Below are 24,929 nucleotides of genomic sequence, written 5' to 3' on the forward strand. Positions count from 1 at the left end.
AGATTAAAAGCAAAGTGATAATTTTTATCTCATTCTTAAATTACCTACTAATGGAATGAGTGTGCCTTTTGGGCACTGCAGTTTCTTAAAATTGGGATCACGTTGGACACTGCCATCCTCATTTTTTTCACATTGATTTTTGCATAGTACTAGCTTTTTATCACAGCAATGGCCCAAAACCCAGCTTCACAAAGATACATCATCAAAGGAAATGTGGTGATATCTAATGTAACAGTTACCTGGAACTAGAAGTTTGCATGGTATCCAAAAGATGTCAAGTATCAATGTTTCTCCCATGATGCTCCAAGCCACCTCAGCTTGCACAGTTTAGGAACCTTGGAAAAATCTGTGGTAAATAAGGAGCAAATTCCTGAAAACTTTCTTGGAAATAGTATTGGAAGAAAGTATTGTACTTTAAAGAATCTATCTAAGGATTAATTTAAAGAGATACTTGGCACTGGGAACTGAATGGTATATTAAGTTTTACTTCATGATTAAACATATTACTGGGTTTGAAAAATGCTCAGTAGAGAACACTCAGACTTTTCCAAACTTCAAGGTTTGCCACATACATTTTTACTGAAATTTTTTCTTTAATACTATTATTTATATTGTCTTCATTTTTTAACATAAATGTATTTTTAAAGGAAACCTTATATCTCTTCCATAAATTAAAAAAAAAGTTACATAAAGATAATTAAAAATAAAATGAAATTCTTGGCTTCTGACCTGGTCGGGTGACAAATGGTTTCTTATTTGGTTGCCCCTGTAAGTCATCTGATAAAGGTCAGTGTTTTTGGTTTGAGATATAATGTAGATACCATAAAATTCAACACTTTACAATGTAAATTTCAATGGTTTTTAGTATATTCACAACGTTGTACAACCACTACTACTATCTAATCTCAGACAATTTTCATCTCTCCAGAAAGAAACTCCATACTCATTAGCATTCACTCCCCATTTCTTCCTCCTCCCAGCTCCTGGCAACCACTACAGACTTTCTATCTCCTTGGATTTGCCTGCTCTGGACATTTTATATAAATGGGATCATACAATACGTGGCCTATTGTGTCTGGCTTCCTTCACTAGCATAATGTATATCATGGCCATTCATGCATGTATCAGTATTTCATTCCCTTTTTGACTGAATAATATTCTGTTGTAAGAATATACATTTTGGACTTCCCTGGTAGCACAGTGGTTAAGAATCTGCCTGCCAGTGCAAGGGACACGGGTTCAAGCCCTGGTCTGGGAAGATCCCACATGCTGCGGAGCAACTAAGCCCGTGCGCCACAACTACTGAGCCTGCGCTCTACAGCCCGCGCACCTAGAGCCTGTGCTCTGCAACAAGAGAAGCCACTGCAAGGAGAAGCCCGCGCACCGCAACAAGAGTAGCCTCTGCTCGCCGCCACTAGAGAAAGCCCACGTGCAGCAACGAAGACCCAACGCAGCCAAAAACAAAAAACAAAAAAACTATTTAGAAAAAAAAAATATATATGTGTAAATTTTATCTATTAATCAGTTGATGGACATTTGGGTTGTCTTCACTTTTTGGCTACTATAAATAATGCTGCTGTGAAGTTCTGTGTACACATTTTTGTGTAGACATGTTTTAAACTCTCTTGGGTATAGACTTAGGAGTGGAATTGCTAGGTCATACAGTAACTCTGTATTTAGCTTTTTGAGGAACTGCCTGTTTTCCAAAGCAGCTGCACTATTTTACATTCCTACTAGCAATGCACAAGCATTCCAATTTCCTACATCCTTGCCAATACTTGCTATTGTCTATTTTTTTGATTGTAGCCATCTTAGTGTGTGTGAAGAGTTATCTCATTAGGGTTTGATGTGTATTTCCCTGATGACTAATGATGTTGACCATATTTTTTTTTTTAAACATCTTTATTGAAGTATAATTGCTTCACAATGGTGTGTTAGTTTCTGCTTTATAACAAAGTGAATCAGCTACACATATACACACGTTCCCATATCTCCTCCCTCCCGCATCTCCCTCCCTCCCACCCTCCCCATGTTGACCATATTTAAATGTGCTTATTGGCTATTTGTATATCTTCTTTGGAGAAATGTCTATTCAGATCCTTTGCCCATTGTTAACTGGGTTGCCTTTTTATTTTTGAGTTGTAAGAGTTCTTACGTATTTTAGATACAAATCCCTCATATATACGGTTTGCAAATATTTTCTCCCATTCTGTAGGTTGTCTTTTCACCTTTTGTCCTTAGAAACACAAACATTTTAAATTTTTATGAAGTCTGATTTATCTAATTAGATATGGAAAACAGTATGGAGTTTCCTTAAAAAGCTAAAAATAGAGTTACCATTTGACCCAACAATCCCACTCCTGGGCATATATTGATTATCTGGAGAAAACCATAATTCGAAAGGATACGTGTACCCCAATATTCATAGCAGACCTATACCAGGTTGACTGTTATTTTCTTACCTAGCAAAACCTCACCTTAGAAAAAAATTCGGGAGACTAGTCCTGTCAGATTTAGTTAAAAGCCTACATTTTAAATTTTTCTTAGGGAAGCAGGTTTAGTTTCGATTATTCTACAGGAACAGAATATTGGAGCTGCCACTGCCTTCTGGACCCAGAGCTCAGGAGATACCAGCTTCAGCCCGGGTCGATATTTTGTGTTTGTATTCTTAAGTCCATGAGTGTCTTTTTCATTTTTTCATTTCACATTTTTTTTTAAACAGTATTTTTTTTCTTTAATCCTTTTGGGCTTTGCTTTTTTTTTTTATATAAATTTATTTATTTATTTATTTATTTTTGGCTGTGCTGGGTCTTCGTTTCTGTGCGAGGGCTTTCTCCAGTTGCGGTGAGCGGGGGCCACTCTTCATCGCAGTGCGCGGGCCTCTCACTATCGCGGCCTCTCCCGTTGCAGAGCACAGGCTCCAGACGCGCAGGCTCAGTAGTTGTGGCTCACGGGCCTAGTTGCTCTGCGGCATGTGGGTGGGATCTTCCCAGACCAGGGCTCGAACCCGTGTCCCCTGCATTGGCAGGCAGATTCTCAACCACTGCGCCACCAGGAAAGCCCCTCATTTCACATTTTATATATCATGCCATGTATATAAGAGAGGGGGTGTGTAAAAGCATGACTCTACTGTGCCATCTTTGTTTTGTCTTTAATTTGCATATTAATAACAAAAGTTGTGTATTTTTCTTTATTTGCAGCCAGATTTACTAATTAAAATCCCAATACATGTTTTTTTTAATTCATTTTATGTGACTTAACCTTTTTTTTTTTTGCTAAGCACTCCATCTTATAAAATTGCATGCCACTAACGGTCCTTTTATTGGGTCTGTAAATTTTTAGAGATGCTTTTTTTATGGGAAGACAAGATAGTTTTAGAACAGGCTTTTGAGTCAGATATGCCTGGATTTGAAATGAGTTCTAATGGTTAATGCTTGTGTGACTTTGGGCAAAATAAGTACAATAATTTCTACTTAATCGGGTTGTTTTGAAGATAACATATATAAAGTGCTTAGCACAATGCCTGACACATAGTAAGTACTATGTTAATAGTATTCTTTTAAATAAAAAAGGATCCCGTGTATTCAAAATCAAGCACTTTCAAGTTCTGTTTTTTTCTTCCAAATTATTTACCCACTTCATTACCACACTGGAGCATAGCTGTGTTAACTATTGCTGCAAAGGAAGTCACCCCAAAATTTAGTGGCTTAAAATACTGATGACATTCTTTTTCATGATTCTGTGGGTTGGTCTTACCTGGGCTCACTTATGCATGGAGGCTCAACTGGACTGGAAGGACCAAGATGGCTTCAGTCACATGTCTTGTACTGGCCGTAGGCTGGGTAATCCAGTAAGGTAGTCTGGTTTCCTTATGTGGCTGTCTTGGGGGCAGTGTTCTTGGAGGGTGAAGATGGAAGTTTGATGGTCTCTTGAAGCCTAAGCGTTGGAACTTGTGCAACATCATTTCCACCACATTCCCTGGGTCAAAGCAAGTCACAAGGCCACCTCAGGTTCAAGGGAGTGGAGAAACAGACACCACCTTTGGTTGAGAAGAGAGGCAAAATCACATTGCAAAGGAGCATGCACAATGGAATGGGAGGAATTTGTGGCTATTAAAATTTTTATCACATGTTGGGAGAACTCCAATATTTATCAAGGTTATTCATTCTCCAACCCATGAACATGTCCACAATCAATTCTTAAAGAAATGCTTTATTCATTTCCCTATCCTGGATGAGCACAGAATATAAGTGGGAAATTTACATTAGAGGAAATCCAGATGGCCAATGAACGTATGAAAATAGGTCTAACTTCACTAACAATAGGTAAATGCAAGTAAAAACAACCAGATACCATCTCCCATCCATTGCATAGTCAAATATTGAAAGTCAGTGTTGTCATATAAACAACAGAATTAGGTTCAACCATATAAAATTGTTTATATTCATGCATTTTTGACGTAGAAAAACTGCAATTTCATATGGTCAAAGGATGTTCCTTATAGCACCGCATATAATAGTAAAAAAATAAAATCCATCAATAAGAAAATGGATAGTATAATGTGATATAGTCATACAGTGTAATATTTCATAGCAGTTAAAATAAACTGAATTTATATTTCCCAACTTGACCAGATCACAAAACAATGTTAAATTTAAAAGGAGAGTGTAGAAAACATCTATACTATGGTGCTATTTGTGTAAATGTAAATAATACAATTTAATACTATATCAGATATGAATATATATACTTGGCTGTGAAAGTATTAAATAAGGGACTGGAAGGATATACCCCAACTCCTGACAGCAGATTCCTGCAGGGCAAAAGGAGTGGGACTCTGGGTGGTGGTTCTAGGGCTCTTCAGCTTTATCTATTATGTTTTATCTATTAGTATTTTTTAAAATATTTATTTATTTGGTTGCACTGGGTCTTAGTTGCAGCACGTGGGCTCCTTAGCTGTGGCATGCGAACTCTTAGTTGTGGCATGCATGTGGGATCTAGCTCCTGGACCAGGACGCGGAGTCTTAACCACTGCGCCACCAGGGAAGTCCCTAGTATTTTTTAAATGAAGAAAATTTGACTAAATGTTAACATTTTAAATTCTGGGTATTGGGATTATATGGGTATTTGCCATGTGAACCTTTTGTGCTTTCTAGTATTTTTTTTTTCCACAAAATAAAAGATCAATTAGCTATTCTGGTATCCTCTAAGAAACAGAACTCAGACTATTTGAACCTGAATCAATAGCAAATATCTTAACAATATAATTCTTTAAGCCTATAGTTGTGAAAATGTAGCTGTAAAATCCTAAAAGGTTACAAGGTTATTATTCTATAAAAGTAATCTTTTTTCTTTATAAAATGCAACAATGAACTCTAACCCATCTACGTTTTTTCTATTAAAAACTACAAAGGCATATTTCCAGAATCTCAGCTTTCACATCTGGGGTAGAATTTTAAAATTTTGTATTCTGTGATAGGAAGGTAAAGCAAATCATTTGTTGCCAAGAACCACCTTGACAAGTTGTAAATTTCAGAAAAAAAAAAAAAAGAACAAAAACACAAGAAAGTTGTGTCAAGTTCTCTTGCGTTCTTTTCCCTAATATTAAGGATCAGCCGCACCGGAATTACCACCTTGGAAGATGTGGAAATGTATCAATGCTGTTTCTAACAATATTAAGTAAGAAAATAAGTTATCATAGCAAATAGGAATTCCATCTGGGGTCTGTGAACCCCTGGATGTTTGTACATTGGTTCATTTTCTGAGAAGATTCCCAGCTCTTCTCCGAGCTTCAACAAGAATTCTAAAAAGTGAAAAACCAGTCTAAAGCAAGTACCCTGCTCATAATGCACATTCACTAACTTCACAGGGCTCTTCACACTTTGTGGCTCTTCCCGCACAAACAGTTCAGTCACGCTGCACTTCTCCCGGACACCCAGACAATGCTCTTTCCTCCTCTCCCAATGTAAATGTCACCTCCTTGGCAGCTCCAAGCAGTTCGCTCTGTGGTCTGTGCTAAGGTTCAAAGCTCACATTGATACCACATGATCAAACTAAAAACATGTATCTGCCAATATCAGAAATATTTTTAAAAATTGCCATTAATTTGATTTGCTTTTAGTCACAGTATTTAATGTTTAAAATTTAGAAGAACACTAAAGGAAGGCATTTTATATTTATCAAAGACAGCATGGATTGAAAAATTTGACAAATATGAATAGAAGACCTAGAGGTCAGGAGAAGCCTGAAAGAAATAAGGAGATGAAATGCATCTGTTGTAGGGAGCTGCTTTCTCTGTACTTTGATCCCTCAGAAATATCCATCTACTTACCTTCACAGATCAAAGTGGAGTGAAGAAACAGGCTGAGAGCTCAGAACTGTAGAAGAGCCCTCTTTTATTACACTGTATTAAAACTTTGATTTCTTTTTGAATGTTCCTGAATTCAGTCTCCAATATTCGTCATCTATGGCTGTTACACAATATTTCCCAGGACATCAACACTACAATAAGCCATCCATGGAGCCAGTCTCCAAGATAGTTCCCAATGAACCCTATCTTCTGGTTATTTAGCCTTTGTGTAGCCTTCTCCCACACTGAATCAGGGTGGGTCTGTGTGACCAGTAGAATTTGGCATAGGTGAGAGTGTATGACCTCCAAGGGTAGATTATGAAAGAGACTGTGGCTTTTGCCTTATTTCTCTCTTTAATCACTCAATCTGAGGGAAGCCATAGGACAGTCAAGCAGACCTATGGAGAAGTCCATGAAGTGAGACATTTGAGACCTGTTCCCAAAAGCCAGCAAGTAACAGAAGCCTCTTGCCTATAGCCACATGGGTGAACTATCTTGGAATGAGATCCTCTAGCCTCGGTCAAACCTTCAGGTGACCGAAACTCCTGCTGACATCTTGCCTGCAGCCACAGGAGAGACCCTGAGCTAGAACTACTCAGCTAAACTGCTCCCAGAACTTAAGAAACAGAGAATTTGTGAGATGGGGTAGTTTGTTATGCAGCAATAGATAATTAATGCACATTATGCTAAATAAAAGAAGCTAGACACAGAAGGCCACATATTATATGATTCCACTTACATGAAACATCCATAATAGGCAAATCCAAAGAGACAGAGAGTAGATTGGTGGTTGCCAGGGCCCGTGAGTAGAGAGGAATGCAGAGCAAATGTTAATGGGTATAAGATTTCTTTTTTGGGTGAAGATGTTCTGGAATTGAATGGGTACACAATCTTGTCATTATACTAAAACCACTAAATTGTACACTTGAAAGGTTGAATTTTAAGGTATGTGAATTGTGAATTCTATCTGAAATACCTATTTTTTTACATTACAGACTTTGATACCTGGAAGTGGAGTGCAGCTGTAACAAACACCTGAAACATGGGGGTGAATTTGGAAGAGAACAGTGAACAGAAGTTGAAAGGACTTTGAAAAGAGCGTCAGTGAAAGCCTGAGGAACCCTGAAGAAACTCTTTAGAAGTATGGTGGCCTTTGAGGAGGCTGCAGGCGTGGACTTAAAAGAAAGTAAGGAAAAATGTTACTGGAAATTGGAGGAAAGAGGATTATTGTTCTCCAGTGGCAGAAAGTTTAGCAACACTGTTGCCTGCAAGACCACAGAAAGTAGAAAATATGCCTCATGAACCGGGTGAATTTAGCTGAGATTTCCAGACACGGTGTTGACTCTTGGCTTCTTCTTGTTGCTTATACTAAAAAGCAGAAGAGAGATAAGCTAAAGGAAGGACTACTAAACAAAAATGAATCAATAATTGATGGTTTGGAAAGTTCCCAGACTCCCCAGATGACAAAAGATGCTAAAATTAAGAAACAATTTCAAAGCAAAGATAAAATTTACGGCACTTCCAGGAAAAAAACAGTCTAAAGACGAAGTTGAGGGTATGACTATAAAACCCTTTATGACTGTGGAAAGAACCAAGATGGTGCCTCGAAAGCTATTTAAACAATAGGCCTTAATAGAAACTTAACAGTGTTTTCTCCAATTGTCTCAGCAGAATTCCAAGTTAGAGAGGGATATATTTTGAAGAGATTTTTGGGTATGGCTTTTGTTTATTAGCATGAACCTCAATGAGATTAGCAAGAACCTCAACGGGACTCACAAAGTTTTTAAAAATTATATTAGCAGGAGGACTGTTAACTTAGACTGAAAGGAGAGTACAAAAGAGCCCTCTGGACCCTCAAACTTGTATAAGCAGAAAGCAGGCTGAGAAAGCCACTCAGATGCAAACACATATTGCCTTTCATGAAAAAAACAGTAACTCAGAGGGCAGAACTAAGAGCTCTGAGAACACAGCCAGGAGCCAAGAATTATTCTCAAGCCTTGAGTACTAATCAAGCAGCTGCCAACCTGTGTCTGGTTGGATGTGGGGAACAAAGAACATCTTCAGTTCACAGGTCTTAGGATCTGTGAGTGAATGAGCCATTTGGGAAGGATTTCCTCCAGGACCAGAGAAGTCTTTAGAAGACTACAACATCTTATCTGCAACCTCATTACAGGCCCTGGTGCCAGACCCACCCAGCCAATCTTCTCCTGAATTCCTGAGCCTCAGAAACCATAGGATAATAAATGTGTGTTCTTTTAAGCTGCAATAGATAACTAATATACCATTTCTCATAATCTTGTTTCTGCTCTCATATTAAAAGAACAATATTATGAGGTTCCTGTGGAATGAGATTTTCTCTATATTACACATTTAAAAAGTACCTTTTTATCAGAATATTTTATTTCAAGAATTAACACTTTTTTCAAAAAGTAAAAATATAGTTACTTCCCTGAGTATAAAGAATTCATCTTACAATAAAAGACAATTACAAAATTAAGCAATTAGAGGTACACAATTCTCTGCATTCAATTATACTCTATTACAAATTTATTCTTTAAAATCTCATGTATTTGGGGACTTTAATGTTTCAAAAAAACAAACAAATAAAAACAAAACCATAACGGCTCGTTTTGCACCTGTGATGTTAAGGCATGTCTGATCTGTCTTTATCAAATTCCAGAGCAATCTTTAAAGCAGTGTTGTTGAGGCCAACAGATTGCATGTTACATATGATAGAAACAACTATTCCTCTTGGGGGAAACTTGTTATTTATAGTTGCTGCATCCAGTTCTTCAGGAAGGACCAGTAGGACACTACTGGCACCCACTGCACCTCCAGTATGTGAGGCATAATGCCGTTGCTTCCTACAAGAACCATATGTTTGCTTCTTTTCCACAACACCCCATGCCATTGCATATTTACCCTCTCTATCCCAAGACATCTCTGTGTTAGGCACTGGTGTCCAAATCATAAGCATTGTTTCTGGTTTGAGATATCCAGGTAAAAGATTTTCATTTGAGTTCTTAAACAGCCCGACTTGGTAACCATACAGCATTGCATTCCCAAATTTCAGAAGGTCACCTACTGTAGACAGAAATCCACCACCAGCCCATTTATAGGAGTTATCCACGTAAGGTGTGTTGACAAGACGTCTCTTTTTATTGTAAACATAAAATCTAAAATGAAATAAGAATAGTCATTAAAAATTTGATAGTCTTTTATTGACTTTATACATGAAGATGAATAGGAAAACGTATACATGAGACAGATTGTATTTCACTGTAGTGAACATACTTTCTCAGAAACTAACCACTAATTTTCAGTATGATTCAAATCAAATGAAACACAGATAACTAATTAAAGTGTAGAAAGTGGGTTGTTTTTTCTATTGGCAAGGCTTGCCCATGCTAAGTGTATCAAACTTCTAATACCTGTAAAAACTGTACTGATTAGTACTACACATGATATATATTTTCCCCGTGCACATGCAGAAACACCTAATGTTTGGTAGACATTTTCAGTCCCTGGGCTCAATGAATCATGTGCCACATGTAAATTTTATAACTGAAAATATACATATGGGGATGTTCAGAAATAAGGTTAATATTTGTAAGGAGACTACATCTCCTGGTTAAAAATACATAGATATACTGTGCATAATGATGTGATATGGTACTTTCTTGGTGTAGTGGAAGAAGCAGGAGTTAGCAAATCTCAGTTTGAATCCCAACTCTCACCCTTACTGGCTACGCTTATTTGATTTGATTAACAAACACTTATACCAGCGGTCCCCAACCTTTTTGGCATCAGGGACCGGTTTCATGGAAGACAATTTTTCCACAGACCAGGGCGGAGGGGGGATGGTTTCGGGATGATTCAAGCACATTACATTTATTGTGCAATTTATTTCTATTATGATTCCATTGTAATATATAATGAAATAATTATATGACTCACCATAATGCAGAATCAGTGGGAGCCCTGAGCATGTTTTCACTTGCCACTCACTGATAGGGTTTTGACATGAGTCTGCAAGCAGTTGGTTTATTATGGTCTCTGTGCAGTCAAACCCTCTGCTAAAGATAATCTGTATTTGCAGCCGCTCCCCAGCACTAGCATCACTGCCTCAGCTCCACCTCAGATCATCGGGCATTGGATTCTCATAAGGAGCACACAACCTAGGTCCCTCGCATGTGCAGTTCACAGTAGGGTTTGCGCTGCTATGAGAATCTAATGCCGCTGCTGATCTGACAGGAGGCGGAGCTCAGGCGGTAATGCGAGCGATGGGGAGTGGCTGTAAATACAGAAGAAGCTTCACTCGCTTGTCCACCGCTCACCTCCTGCTGTGCGGCCCAGTTTCTAATAGGCCACAGACCGTTACCGGTCTGTGGCCCGGGGGTTGGGGACCCCTGACTTATACAGTTCTTACTATGTTCCAGGCATTGTTCTAAGAACCATATAAGTATGAACTAATTTATTCTTGTAACAATGTTAGGAGGTAGGTAATATTATAATTCCTATTTTACAGATGAGGAAACTGAGGCACAGAGAATATAAATAACTTGTCCAAAGCCACAGAGTTTTTAAGAGGTAGAGCTGGATTAAAATCCAGGCAGTCTGTTGCCTCTCTGCTTCCCTCCTAATTTATAAAATGGGGACAAAAACAGCTACTTTGCAGAGTTAGAAATAAATGTATAAAGCACTTTGCATATTTCTGATAGGTACTTAATAAATGGTAGCTGTTATTCATTCAAGCATTCAACAGTTATTGATGGAACACTCACTATGTGCCAGGCACTGTTTGGATGTTGGGATAAAGTGTAAACAAAAGAGAATAACCTCATGGGGTTTCCATTCTAATATGAGGAGACGGTACCATAAACATTAGGTACATGAAATGAAATCACAACATAAACAAAAAAAGGACACTTGGCTCATGAGCCTCCTTCCTTTCAAGTTTCATAATAAAATGGTGTTTTAGGGCTTCCCTGGTGGCACAGTGGTTAAGAATCCACCTGCCAATGCAGGGAACATGGGTTCGAGCCCTGGTCTGGGAAGATCCCACATGCCGTGGAGCAAATAAGCCTGTGAGCCACAACTACTGAGCCTGTGCTCTAGGGCCCAGGAGCCACAACTACTGAGTCTGCGTGCCACAACTACTGAAGCCCGCGTGCCTAGAGCCTGTGCTCCACAACGAGAAGCCACTGCAATGAGAAGCCCGTGCACCGCAACGAAGAGTAGCCCTCACTCGCCACAACTAGAGAAAGCTGCGCGTAGCAATGAAGACTCAATGCAACCAAAAATAAATAATAAAATAAATAAATTTTTTAAAAAATGGTGTTCTTAGGTTTTCAGTTTGCTGACAGTCTCACCTGTAATGACCTTCATCTTCATCCTAACTTGGCTATTCATAAGCACTGTCAGACCTGAATCTCATCATCACTTTAAACTGTTTTATCACTAAGGTCTCAAACTCAGACATTTCTTCCTAGGACTATGACTTCCAACCCTTCCCGCTCTCCAGATGAACCTGCTTTCTGCCCTCAATGGGACCTTCATCCATTCCCCTTGAGTCGTCCCAATTTTCCCAGGTCTTTTAGTTCCCAGTGGTTTCCCCTGATTTTCTCTTCTAGGCTGAACTATATCAGCCGTTTCAACTATTTCAGCTGTGGTCTCATTAGCACGTTTTTGAACTAACACTACACCAATCCATCAATCCTAAATAAATCTAGGTACCCCTTATCTATCAAGAAAGGCTCCAGGAATTCATATAACAAAGCTGACTGGTATAAATTCATACTCTTGCTAAGGGTCTTCACTGCTGTTCTCAAATCCTTTTATTCTTTTCCTGGGTACTCCTTGGTATACTCTTCATAATAGGTATTCCCAACCTCTTCCACCCTCAGTCCTCTACCCTATCTCAGGTCCAGTCATTTTACTGAGAAGATTGAGGCCATCCAAAGTGAGCCAGAAACTCCCATCTTTATTTTAAAATGCATTTACATCATCATCCAATCTTTAAAAATTTTCCTATTGTTTTTAAGAGGCATTTTTTTAGTTGTCAAAATTATTAGAGGGCTCTTACTGACATTTAGTGGATAGGGGCCCAAGGGTCCTAATGTCCCGTGGTGTATGGGAAAGTCCCACACAGTGGTGCATTCTCCTATATCCTGTGAGATCAACTATCCTACAAGATACCTATGTAAGTAAAGAATCTGTTTATAACTAGCTGAGCCTAGAAGCCTCTCCATTTTATATGTAAATACGAAGTACTTTGTACTCTACAATGTATTTTTCTTGAATGTAACCACTGTGAAAACTGAAGATCAAACTCTATTTTGCTCAAAACTTTAGCCAGAGTTAGCCACCAAGGACATGAGTTGAAGCACCAATGCAATAAACCTGTATTGGTCTGCATTTTGTTGACACATTTAAAGTAATTTTATGTATTAAGTTGCAGTTGACTTTATTATGTCTTTTCATGTTGTTTTGAGTAAACATTATCATATTGAGATATCTATTATTTATTATAAATTATAAATATTCCTTTTATTTTTCTTTATATTTTAGAGTATTGAGTGTAGGTTATATGATCTCTTTCATTTCAGATATTACAGGAGGTGTTATAACATATTTGTTAAATTAAGGGGCAGTGGGTTTAAAGGCATTGATACTCATTGTCCAGTATAATTTAGCCCTTGCTTACCTATTTGACCTCATCACATACAACATCTTGCCTTACTTCTTTCATGCCAGACTTCTGTATTTGCAATAAGGCAAACTAGCTTTCCTTATTATTTGTGTTTCAACTCAACAAACATGGCCTAAAACCAATATATTTTAAATAGATCTCCCCACTAACATCCTCTCCCTCTATATCCCATCACCCTGTTCTATTTTCTTCTCATATCTGAGATTCTTAGTTTACGTACTTGTCTGTCTCTTCCCATAGAATGTAAGTTTCATAAAGGCACGAATCTTATCTACCTGGTTCATTGATGCTTCCCTTATCTAGAACAGTACTGGCCATCCACTAAGTACTTGTTAAATATGTTGAACACGTGAAAGCATCATTTGTTGGCTAGTATTTAATGGAGACCCCTTGCAAGGCACTGGAGAGAAAAGAAAAACCATACACCCGTGGCTGCTCTCAAAGGGCTAACTGTCCAATAATCTTGTGGGACAGTTCTTAAATTTCAGAGCACCATATGAATCACCTGGAGGTTTTGTTACAATGCAGATTCTGCTTCAGTACATCTGGGGAGGGCCCCAAATTCTGCAGTTCTAACAGGCTCCCACGTGATTCCAATATCGCTTTGAGTAACAGGTTGTGGGATGACTAGCAAGATGGACGTGAGGAATCCTGAGCACTAGTGAGAGCTAGCCTTTTTTTTTTTTTTTAAACATCTTTATTGAAGTATAGTTGCCTTACAATGGTGTGTTAGCTTCTGCTTTATAACAAAGTGAATCAGTTATACACATATAATATGTTCCCATATCTCTTTCCTCTTCTATCTCCCTCCCTCCCACCCTCCCCATCCCACCCCTCTAGGTGGTCACAAAGCACCGAGCTGATCTCCCTGTGCTATGTGGCTGCTTCCCACTAGCTATCTATTTTACATTTGGTAGTGTATATATGTCCATGACACTCTCTTACCCTGTCACATCTCACCCCACCCCCTCCCCATATCCTCAAGTCCATTCTCTAGTAGGTCTGTGTCTTTATTCCCGTCTTGCCACTAGGTTCTTCATGGCTTTTTTTTTTTTTTTTCCTTAGATTCCGTATATATGTGTTAGCATACTGTATTTGTTTTTCTCTTTCTGACTTACTTCACTCTGTATGACAGACTCTAACTCCATCCACCTCATTACAAATACCTCCATTTCATTTCTTTTTATGGCTGAGTAATATTCCATTGTATATATGTGCCACATCTTCTTTATCCATTCATCTGTCGATGGACATTTAGGTTGCTTCCATGTCCTGGCTATTGTAAATAGAGCTGCAATGAACATTTTGGTACATGACTCTTTTTGAACTATGGTTTTCTCAGGGTATATGCCCAGTAGTGGGATTGCTGGGTCATATGGTAGTTCTATTTGTAGTTTTTTAAGGAAGCTAGCCTTGTTGAAATGGTTCCTCACTTTGCTGGGGAGCAAAATAGTTCAGTCTGACTGAAGCAGAGAGCTTTAAAAGGTGATGCCGGAGGAGTAGATATGGGACAGGGCACAGCTCACAAAGGACTTTCTGTGCCATGCTAGGAATTTTGACTCCTTCACCTTAGTTCACAAAATGCTCTAGTTTTCTATATCCTAAGGAAAAAAAAACTTTTCTTTTTTTTTTTTTACCCTTGTTACAGCTTCCAGCTACCAGTCCTTCCACTCTCATTCACTGCCAAACTACATGAGACAGTCCGCACCTGCTGTTTCCATGCATTCACCCTCTCCATTCATTCAATTCCGTAAAATCTGGCTTCTGTTCCCCCATCTCTGCTAAACAGCTCTCTTGCGGGTTATCAAGATCTTCTAATTCCCTTTTTATGGTCCTCATCCTAACTGCCCCTGTAGCACTGTGACCCAGCACTTCGCTGACACTCCCTGCAGGCCACTTTGCTCTGCGCTCTCTCTTCTCACTCTCAATCCTATGATTCCCCATATCCCTCCAATCACCAGTGGTTCCAGTGTCCCAGCTCTTCTCTTATACAGAGATAACTACAAAACTGCAGCTGTACCACAAACTCTGTCCCAAATGTACCATCGGATTTTCTACTAGCATTAATAATTCTCAGATTTGTTTTCTTCTCAATGTTGTTTATCAGAATCAGCAGTGGGCCTCATCCCTCCCTTCAAAATTCATAACTCTGAAGGGATAGTGGGCATATATAATTTGAAAAAGGACTCCTCTTCCTTCTGTCAAGATTCTTATATGTCCCCCAAAAGTCCAAGTCATAATATTGGGTGAAGCAGGAGTGACCACAGGTATGTGCTCTGAAGGTTAAAAAAAAGGAAAAAGTCTACAGAGGATCTTAATATGCTCTCCTGAGAACCAATGATTTGATATGTGGTCTCCTCAGTTCTCAAAATGAACATGTCCAAAACTACTCTCTGCTGAACCTTCGTATATGTCTCCTCTCCATTAATACCTTTCTTGCCTCTCTTGCCCTCAAATCTCTCATATCCAATAATGATAAATCCTCATTCAACCTCAGCTTTCTGTCCGACCCTTCTCCCTCCTTCCATTCCTATGGCTACTCCTGTATTTTAGGTCCCCATTACTTTCTGCCTCAACTGATTACACTTGTATTCCCAGCCAATCAAATCTCAAAGAAGCCACATAACAGAATAACAAAAATACGTTTTCTCACTGAGCAATATATTTATTACAGTGAACTCCAAGTTTGTAAAGTAGGAGAGAACTACCAATCTATTTTGGTTAATAATCAGCTTTGTGCAACTTTTAATAAAGCATTTCAAAGCACCTACATCAAGGCTGGAAATTAGGATGACTCAGTCACTCCTTTTTTCAAGTATAAGTATATGGAGAATTTTAGACTTTAATATAGAATTCTAAACTTTAAAAAGGTAAATTCAAGACTTTAATTCCTTTTCACAGAGGACAAATTAATGACTTCTCATGAAAATAATTTTGTTCAGCTGAAAGATAACTTTACTATTTCAAATTCTTAAGGAATTTCTGCACTAAAAAGAATGGAATTATAGACACAAGTTCTTAAGTTACTGGGACATCTTTGTAACTGAATAATTGATGGAATGATGCCAGATGACAAACAGCCTCTTCCTACTTATTTAAGAATCCCTAGTTTCTGCACAAGATTATATTATCAAAGAAATATACATCTACAAACTTGTAAATTCAAAATAAATTTTTAAAAGCTTCTTAAATGCCTTTACAAACAATTATGCATCACTTTGTATTTTATTGCTATGAGAAGTTAAAAAAACCACAGAATTTAAAATGCATATTATAAACACCAATCCCACTCGAACATTTAGCATTAACATGGACTGAACCTACTACTAGAGTCCATCAGCTAAAGGCATAAAAAAGAGCTTCATAAGGAACAATGCTTAATTTTAGAAGATACTCTAGAAAATAAAGATAATAAATAATAATTAAGATAATAAGAGAAGGTAAAGACCATATCTATACTGTCAAAATACAGCAAACCCTTCAGGAAACATTCATTTTATTTGATTTTGGTCCTATCCAATTATGAAGGAGATTTTTGTTGCAAGTATTGTGCCAAACACAGAGAAAATACGAACAGAGTCTAATAATAAGCTAATGCATTGACTAAGGATTCCCCCATCAACAAACTGAGTGTCTTTCAGTGGCAAGAACATTCACTCCATTCCCCTGTGGTCTTTGCTTAAAGGGTTATTTAGTTTACTTGCCTATACAGAGTATACTTGAAATACAGAATCAATGTATTTATTTGCATATACAGAATCAATGTTCCTATTCTTCCATTTAAGAAACCCCAGTTTTATTCAGGACAACAGTGCACCCAGCTAAAAACTAATTTCTCTGCATTCCTTACAGCTGAATGTGGCCTGTTGCTAAAATTCTGGCCAAAGAAATGTAAGTAGTATTTTGGAGTGAGATTCTGGGGGAATACCTTAAACAGGTGACAGACACTGGGAGGCACTATTTTAAACACACACACATACACACAGAGAAATGATAAAGATGATAAATATTTACTCTTGGGATACAGTAACTCTAAAAAGCCTAAGTCAAGATAATGTAAACATATTTATGGTTATAACAAGGGGTCAGTAGACTAGATAACAAAGCTGCAAACTTTTGCTGGGAATTTTATTTCTTGTACAATGGCACCATAAAACAAATGAATAGAAACACATGCATTTACTAAATTTTACTTTAAGGTTTTTTTTTTTAATACACACATCTATGAAAAGATTTCTTTTACTCCCTGAACTTTTCCCCAAAGCTGGTGAAATAATTACTAAGCTCTTTTGAAATAATTACTACAAAAATAAAAAAAGAATCATAGAGTTGAGCTTTAGAGGCCCAAACAGATACTGTATCAAGTAAAATAAAAACAAAGCAAATGGACAGAACCTTTTCCTTGGTAACATATTTCCTTCTTCTTTTAGTGTCCTATTTTATTTCTGCAGCCCCCCATTTAATCTACCTAAAATGAATCACTTACCCCTTTAGCATTATCGGGCACAACTAAAACCTAAAGAAAAAACCCAGAGTTGACAGGAACCTTTAACAGTAGAAACAGAAACCCACTGCCTTTTTCAAAGAATGGGAGATAAAATGAAATGAACTCACCATCATATGCCACATTTTGATTTCTGTGCATCGTAAATTAATCACTCATTAACAAAACAGCAAATGACAGCTGCCTTGCAGTCTGCACATTCATGGAGCCTTAATTTTCAGCTGAGAAAAGAGGCTCAATGATTCTCCCTTATATCTAAGTGTAGGCATTTGTTATCAAATGCCTAGATTTGAATCAAAATAAGGTCATGCGTCTATGCCATCTTTATTAGAGAATCTTTTCTAGATTCAACTGACAACTTCAGGTATTTGTCATTTTTTTCTTATGCTTTCCAGTAGAATATAATGTTGGACCTAAAAATAATAAACACCGTCTGAAGTGGTTGAAAACTACAGGCCATTTCCATCATTACAAAGTCTACAAATAACAAATGCTGGAGAGGGTGTGGAGAATAGGGAACCCTCCTACACTGTTGCTTGGGAATGTAACTTGGTGCAGCCACTATGGAAAACAGTATGGAGGTTCCTCAAAAAACTAAAAATAGAGTTAGCATGTGACCCAGCAATCCCACTCCTGGGCATATACCTGGATAAAACTGTAATTCAAAAAGATATATGCACACCTATGTTCATAGCAGCACTATTCACAATAGCCAAGACACGGAAACAATCCAAATGTCCATCAACAGATGAATAAAGAAGATGTGGTACATATATACAATGAAATACTACTCAGCCATAAAAAAAGAATGAAATAATGCCATTTGCAGCAACATGGATGCAACTAGAGATTATCATACTAAGTGAAGTAAGTCAGAAAGAGAAAGACAAATACCATACGATATCACTTATATGTGGAATCTAAAATATGGCACAAATGAACCTATCTACAAAACAGAAACAGACTCACAGACATAGAGAACAGACTTGTCGTTGCCAAGGGTGGTGAGGAAGGGAGAGGGATGGACTGGGAGTTTGGGGTTACTTGATGCAAACTATTACATTTAGAATGGATAAACAACAAGGTCTCACTGTATAGCACAGGGGACTGTATCCATAATCTCCTGGGATAAAACATAATGGAAAAGAATATAAAAAAAGAGTGTATATATGTGTATAACTGAGTCTCTTTGCTATACAGCAGAAATTAGCACAACATTGTAAATCAACTACACTTCAATAAAAAAAAAAAGAGAGAATAAAAAAGAAAAAAACTACAGGGACTTCCCTGGCGGAGCAGTGGTTAAGACTCCGTGCTGCCAATGCAGGGGGCTCGGGTTTGATCCCTGGTCAGGGAACTAGATCCCACATGCACGCTGCAACTAAGAGTTCGCATGCCACAACTAAGGAGCCTGTGAGCCACAAGTAAGGAGCCCGCAAGCTGCAACTAAGGAGCCCGCCTGCCACAACTAAGATGCAGCTCAACCAAATAAATAAATAAATATTAAAAAAAAACCCAAAACAAAAAAACTACAGGCCATTTAAAAATTAAAATTCATTGCTTGCTGCTAACCTAATTTCTTTTAGGTTCAAAAAAACTTTCAGGCTGATTTGCAATGCATATTTGATCCTTTTGAATAAGCTGGTAATTTAAAAATGGTAATTTAACTAAATACAACAGAAAATTGAACAAAACTAGTATGGAGATAGGAAGATAAAGCTAAAAACTCTACCATTTCATCTAGTCAAGTACCATTAAGCCATTTGTAAATCATGTTCTCTAATGGAAACATAAAAAGTAAAAGTAACAGCTGATTTAAACACAGTTAAATGTGTTGTTACCTTTCTAACAAACCAAATAATAAGAGTAAAATGGAAAAGAAAACACCATAATCGTAAAACTCATGTTAGTCTTTAGTCCCCAAATTCTCTTCCTATGCCTTTTTTACAAATTACTTGTAAAAATTATGATAAAATTTTAGTTTGATACATTTCAATAAAATGATTTTCAAACTTTTACAGTGGAGAAACCTGGTATATACCACCTCAACAAAGTGATTAAAATTACCATCACCAGTAATGGAACAAATTGAACTCACGTGACTTCTGAGAGACTTGACGACTAAACGTAATGTGTAAGCTTATATTAGACCCTGCACCAGAAAAAAAGTTTTTTTCCTTTTGTTATAAAGGACATTATTGGGACAACTGGCAAAATTTGAATAAGGTCTGTAGATTTGATATGAACCTTGTGTTGATATTAATTTCCTGGATGTCCTTATTTTTAGAAAATACACATTTAAGTATTTATGGGTACCATTTAAGTATAAGGGGTACCATGTCTGCAACTGATTTCCAAATGGCTGAGAAAAAAATAACATAGAGACTGACAGATAAAGCAATGTGGTAAAATGATTAACATGTGGGGAATCTGGTTGAAGCATATATGAAAATTCTTTGTACTAGTTCGTGTAACTTTTCTATAAGTATGAGATAATTTCAAAATTAAAAAAACAATTAAAAAAATAAAAGGTAAATAAAGCATTAACGAAAACATAAAAGAAGGGATGATGGAAGAGCAAATTATAGATGCCCATGATGGGTGCAATTTTGGTTTAATTATTCATGTGCTTAAATTATTATTGCTATCTTTCACCTAAGGATCTTGGGGTACTTCAAATATATGTGTATTTGAAAAATAAAATATATTTTATTTTCCCTACATTATTGGTGGAAAAACAGACATGTAGAAAAGCTCCCAAAATGTGGCAAGTTGATTTTGGAATGGAGACAAGGAAAATGTGACTTTAAATTGATAACAGTGTAAAGATGCAATACAGCTAGACACACCAGAAGGTATTCATTTACCTTGCTCTATTGTAAATCACTGGCTCATTTTCTTCCTGCACAGTTGTCAGCATATCCAAGTCATGGAATATTTTCTGCATATAGTCCAAATATTTATATCCTGAAGCTCTTTCTACTATGGCTGCCAATAGGGTATAGCCAAAAGTTGAATACAAAAACTGACTACCTTGAGACATCATTTTAAGGGGGAAAAAAAAGAAAATGCTTCATTATTATTTAAAAACATGTAAAATATTTTCCCACTGAAAATTGGCATATGTTTAAAACTGGAATATTTTACGTTAGCATTTAGGTAAAGATCACGGATGATATATTAACAAATTTAGTCAACTTTGCAATGGCCCTGCTTATTCCATGTCTCTAACACAAGAATAAAATGATGATCCATACACTTATCAGTTTTTTTGTTTGTTTTTTGGTTTTTTTTGGCTGCACTGCGCGGCCTGTGGGATCTTAGTTCCCCAACCAGGGACGAACCCTGTGCCCCCTGCCATGGAAGCACAGAGCCCTAACCACTGGACCACCAGGGAATTCCCACAATCAAGTTTTAAAATGAAAATGGAATACAAGTACATAAACCTGCAATAAATTTAAAGATAAAGTGGTTTCAGTAGGCATCATATCAAAAAATATACAGAAAAAGTTATTTTTATAGATCAGCTTTTTGGGAAATAAAATTTAGTTGATGCATACTAATTTCTTTAAGAAATGAAAGCACAAAAGTAGTTGAACAATTTAAATACTAAGTTAAATACTAATGAAATACTAAAATATTAGCAATACTTTATCATGCCAACTTCGGTTTAGATTTTATTTGGAGAATTATTCCAATATTTAATTTTTCCATGAATATCTTGATACTGAGAATCCTCTAAATGTCTAGGTAGCCTCCAATGAAGCTAAATCAAACAACTAACTGCCTGGATGCTAGGCTTTGTTAAGAACTACAGACAAAAAAGCAAACATCTGACAACAAAACCCATGCCATAATCATCAACCACACTGAATGCACTCAGGATGGTATCACTTTGCATTTTCTGAAAATTAATACTTCAGTAATGATGACTTTGTAAAAAGAAGAAATTAACACTCACCAGGTTTAAAGAACAAAGGGTCATTTTTAAATAATCTTAGGGATTCAATTGAATTTTCAAATTTTTCTTTCAAATATAATTCGCCTTGTTCAAAATCATTCTTTCTCTTGCAAGGTTTTGAATTGCGGCCTTTGGCTTCATTATCTTGCTCTATCTTAGCTTTAGCAAAGTCATTCTTTTCATTACTTTTGCCTCCTTTTTCTTTTAACTCTTTTTCTTGGTCAGATTCCATCGTCCCTTTCATCATCTTCAAGGCTTTATAAGCTTTCTCTTCTTTCACCTTTTTCATGTCCTTTTCATAATGACGAATTCCACTTAAGTGGGAAATCAATAATCTTGTTGTGACAGAAACCTAATTGTAAAAACATGAAAATTTAATTACAATATGAAACTGCGTAATAAAAAGTTAGTAGCCCTGGAATAATGTTTCAGCAATATTTTCCATTTTAAAATGCTGCTAGAATAATGTGTCCTGTACACACCTTTAGCCTCAAATTTCAGAAAAATACCCACTCGGTTATTATCTGGATAAAACAAAACTTTAATCCATTAACAATAATTAAAAACAAACTAAAGAATCCTATGAAAGCTTTTAAACCACTTAAATGTCATTAGAAAAATGAACTGCGAGATTTATTACCTTTTCACCTTCATATTCTTTTTCTGGGAATTCAGGAACATAATGTTGTACTGGAATATCAAGATCCAGTTTCCCTGCTTCCCACAGTTTGGCAATAGCAACCATGGTGAGGCTTTTGCTGATACTGGCAATTCTCATAACTGTCTCTGGCTTGCATGGTACACGATTCTCAACATCAGCATAACCTAAACCTTTGGGAAAAAAAGCAAAAAGTCACTATTAATAGGCTTCATGGTCAAAGGAGTCTTCAAAAACTGTAATAATACTATCCTAAAACATTCTATGTGTTTATCTAAAGGAAAAGATATTCCTCTTGTATAAATTAATTAAAACTCAATATATAAGGGATGAGTCTTAGCAATACTGACAACAGTAAGCCTAACAATTTAACCTTATAACTAAACTGAAATTGTACCCTGTACACAACAGTAATTTTCTGATTCAGTTACTAATGTTTCTTAGCTTATCTAAACAATTTGGTTATTCCACATTTTAAATAAGTTACTCTACATTCTTTAAAGAAAATATCATTGTTCTTCAGATTACATTTATTCTTGATTTTTCAGTGAGTTTCTACTAAATTCCTTAAAATAACCAATAAAAACAAATGTGAAAAGATGCCCTGCAAACCCAATCTAGTTAATCATCAATTTAATTCAGCGCAAGTCAGAAGAAAAACAATGTACTACTAATTTAAAGCTCCTTCTAGAAAATATTTTAAGTTTGGTTTCATCTTCTACAGGATAAAGATGTGGAAATCTGAGACATACAATGAACTGAGATCTGAAAAGAACGAAAAGGCATACAATAATTATTTTCACCTGTAAATGCAGATTATGCTGAAAAATATCTGCATAAAAACAAAGCCCTCACCTATAGAGCTGACTTTTATATAATTTTGGATTACAATATCTGTCATAAATGTTGATCGGGGTACACTTAAACTTGAAGGAAGAATCATTTTTCTTTAAATTCAAAACCTTACTGCTCCTATCAACTTCTAAAGGTACTACCTAAAAACCTGCTGTGATGAGTTGGACCAATTTGTGTGCAATGAAAAAGTAAATCAAATTATAAAATGCTTTGATAAAAGTATCATAAAATGATTAGAAGTCTCTCTTCCAAAACTGCTAGCTTTTCGTTTGAAAAAATAGCTGACACCTCTGCATAGGTAAAAACAAACAAAAAAAACCTAATAGATTGTAAGCTCATTAAGGACAAGGAATCATGTGTATCCCCTGTTCTCAGTACAGTGCATTTTACAGAATGGGGGACTCAGTAAATTGTTGACTGAACTAAAAAAGAAAAACATTAAATTCTGACGTTTTATCTAGTCATAAGGGTTATCAACAAATGTGCAGTTAACAGACCGTTCTATACACCACTTTGAGAATACAACAAACCATCTTTAAGACTTCAGTTTACTCATCAGAGTCACACTTTAAACCCTGCTGTTTATAGAAAGTCCAATTCTTTAGTCTGTTAGTTTTCTCTACAGTATGTATGGTTTTATGAAAACTGAACAGCACTTCATGGGATTCACGCCAAACAGTAACACATCAAGATTTCATTCACCGACTGGCACAAAACAAGCCAATAAATAAAACTATTCTGAGCCCACCTTCTGACCAGACTTCTTTTCCATCTACAGAGACTCCAACCACAATGCCCGGTGCGCCCACCTCATCCTAAGAGCCAAGGGGAAAGAACAGTTCAAAGACAGGCCGAAATCCCTCGCACGTCCGCCAGCGCCTTCCTCCGGTGGCGCTTCCCTCGGCCCGGGCCCCGCCCACCTCGGCCCGGCCAGCCGGGAGTTAACCGTGAGGGGTGTGCCCACTGGGAGCACTGAGGGGAAGGGGCGGTCCCTGAGGCGGGCCGTGACCTCCGCCCCGACTTGGGCAACCCCTCGAGAGCATCTGACCGTGGCCGGGAGGTCGGGAAACGGGAAGTCTTTCTTGGAAGCCGACCGCGGGCATCCAGCCGCCCGGGGTGGCGTCCGCTCGCCCCGAGAGATGACCACCAAACGGCCTCATGCCGGGGTGACGCCGGGGGTGGGGCGCCGGGTTCCCGGCCGCCTACGCCCCCCGTAGCCGCACCTTGATCCTGTGCAGGAGGTCGCGGCTGCGGTCGATGGCTCTGGCAAAGCGCCTGGAGTGCGGCGGCGTCGGGGTCTGCGGAGACCACTGGGCGAGGGGCTGCTCCTGCGGCGGCAGCGGCTCGGCCTGAGGCGGCGTCTCGGGGTCTGGGGCCGCGGTGGGCGGCGCGGGGGACGCACCCCTCAGCCTGCCGGCCAGCTTCACCCCGAGCGCCAGCCCCAGACCCAGCCCGAGGCCCCCGACCCAGACGGGGCCGAGCGGCGGCAGCCTGGCACGCTGGTGAGCTGCGCGCCGCCCGCAGCCCCAGGCGCAGCTCCCGTGGGTCGCGGCCCGGGTTGTCACGGCTGACAGGAGCCGGTACATGGCGTCTCTGGCGAGCCGGCAGCTTCAGAGCTCGCGCAGGCCGGGCGGGAGGCAGAGGTGCGGGGAAGGGAGGGGAGGAGGGGAGGGGGCGGTGACTGCGCTCAGGCCCTAGCAGTCGAGGCCCGATGGCTGGAGCGCCAATCGCATCGAGTCCTTCCTCTTTTACTTTTTTTCTTTGCCTCGTCTCTTTCTTGATATTTCTTCATCTTTCTCCCCCGCCCCCCACTTTTCCTTCTCTGCCTCCCCTTAGATCAAGTGTCACCTCCTCAGAGAAGCCTTCCTAGTCCCCGTCCCCATGGGAGCT

The 24,929-nt window shown here is 38.2% G+C and overlaps 1 protein-coding gene across 3 annotated transcripts; it reads right to left on the bottom strand.

Annotated features, from left to right (window-relative positions):
* LACTB (lactamase beta) lies at positions 1–24,675 on the bottom strand. 3 transcript variants are annotated; one of them, XR_009501098.1, is made up of 8 exons: positions 24,263–24,675; positions 23,788–23,854; positions 22,167–22,357; positions 21,527–21,878; positions 20,433–20,598; positions 9,435–9,525; positions 3,757–4,039; positions 1–346 (listed from the first exon to the last, which is right to left on the bottom strand). XR_009501098.1 is itself a non-coding variant. In XM_059915515.1 (6 exons), the coding sequence occupies exons 1-6, from the start codon at positions 24,623–24,625 to the stop codon at positions 8,994–8,996; spliced, it is 1,671 nt and encodes a 556-aa protein (XP_059771498.1). In that variant the 5' UTR covers positions 24,626–24,675; the 3' UTR covers positions 8,803–8,993. The 3 variants fall into 3 exon arrangements, 2 of the variants coding, with proteins under 2 accessions (XP_059771498.1, XP_059771499.1); XM_059915515.1 differs by lacking the exons at positions 1–346; positions 3,757–4,039 and having other exon boundaries at positions 8,803–9,525; XM_059915516.1 differs by lacking the exons at positions 1–346; positions 3,757–4,039; positions 9,435–9,525 and having other exon boundaries at positions 20,469–20,594.
* Positions 24,676–24,929: the final 254 nt, after the last annotated feature.

The sequence above is a fragment of the Balaenoptera ricei genome, chromosome 2, assembly GCF_028023285.1.
Source record: "Balaenoptera ricei isolate mBalRic1 chromosome 2, mBalRic1.hap2, whole genome shotgun sequence".
In the NCBI taxonomy this organism is placed as follows: Eukaryota; Metazoa; Chordata; class Mammalia; order Artiodactyla; family Balaenopteridae; genus Balaenoptera; species Balaenoptera ricei.

Coding starts and splice junctions, on each gene's coding strand:
- LACTB (XM_059915515.1), bottom strand. CDS start 24,625: ATGTACCGGCTCCTGTCAGCCGTGACAACCCGGGCCGCGACCCACGGG. Junction 21,879..22,166: donor AAGAATATGAAGGTGAAAAG/GTAATAAATCTC, acceptor TTTTACAATTAG/GTTTCTGTCACAACAAGATT. Junction 9,526..20,432: donor GTGATTTACAATAGAGCAAG/GTAAATGAATAC, acceptor ATTTCATTTTAG/ATTTTATGTTTACAATAAAA.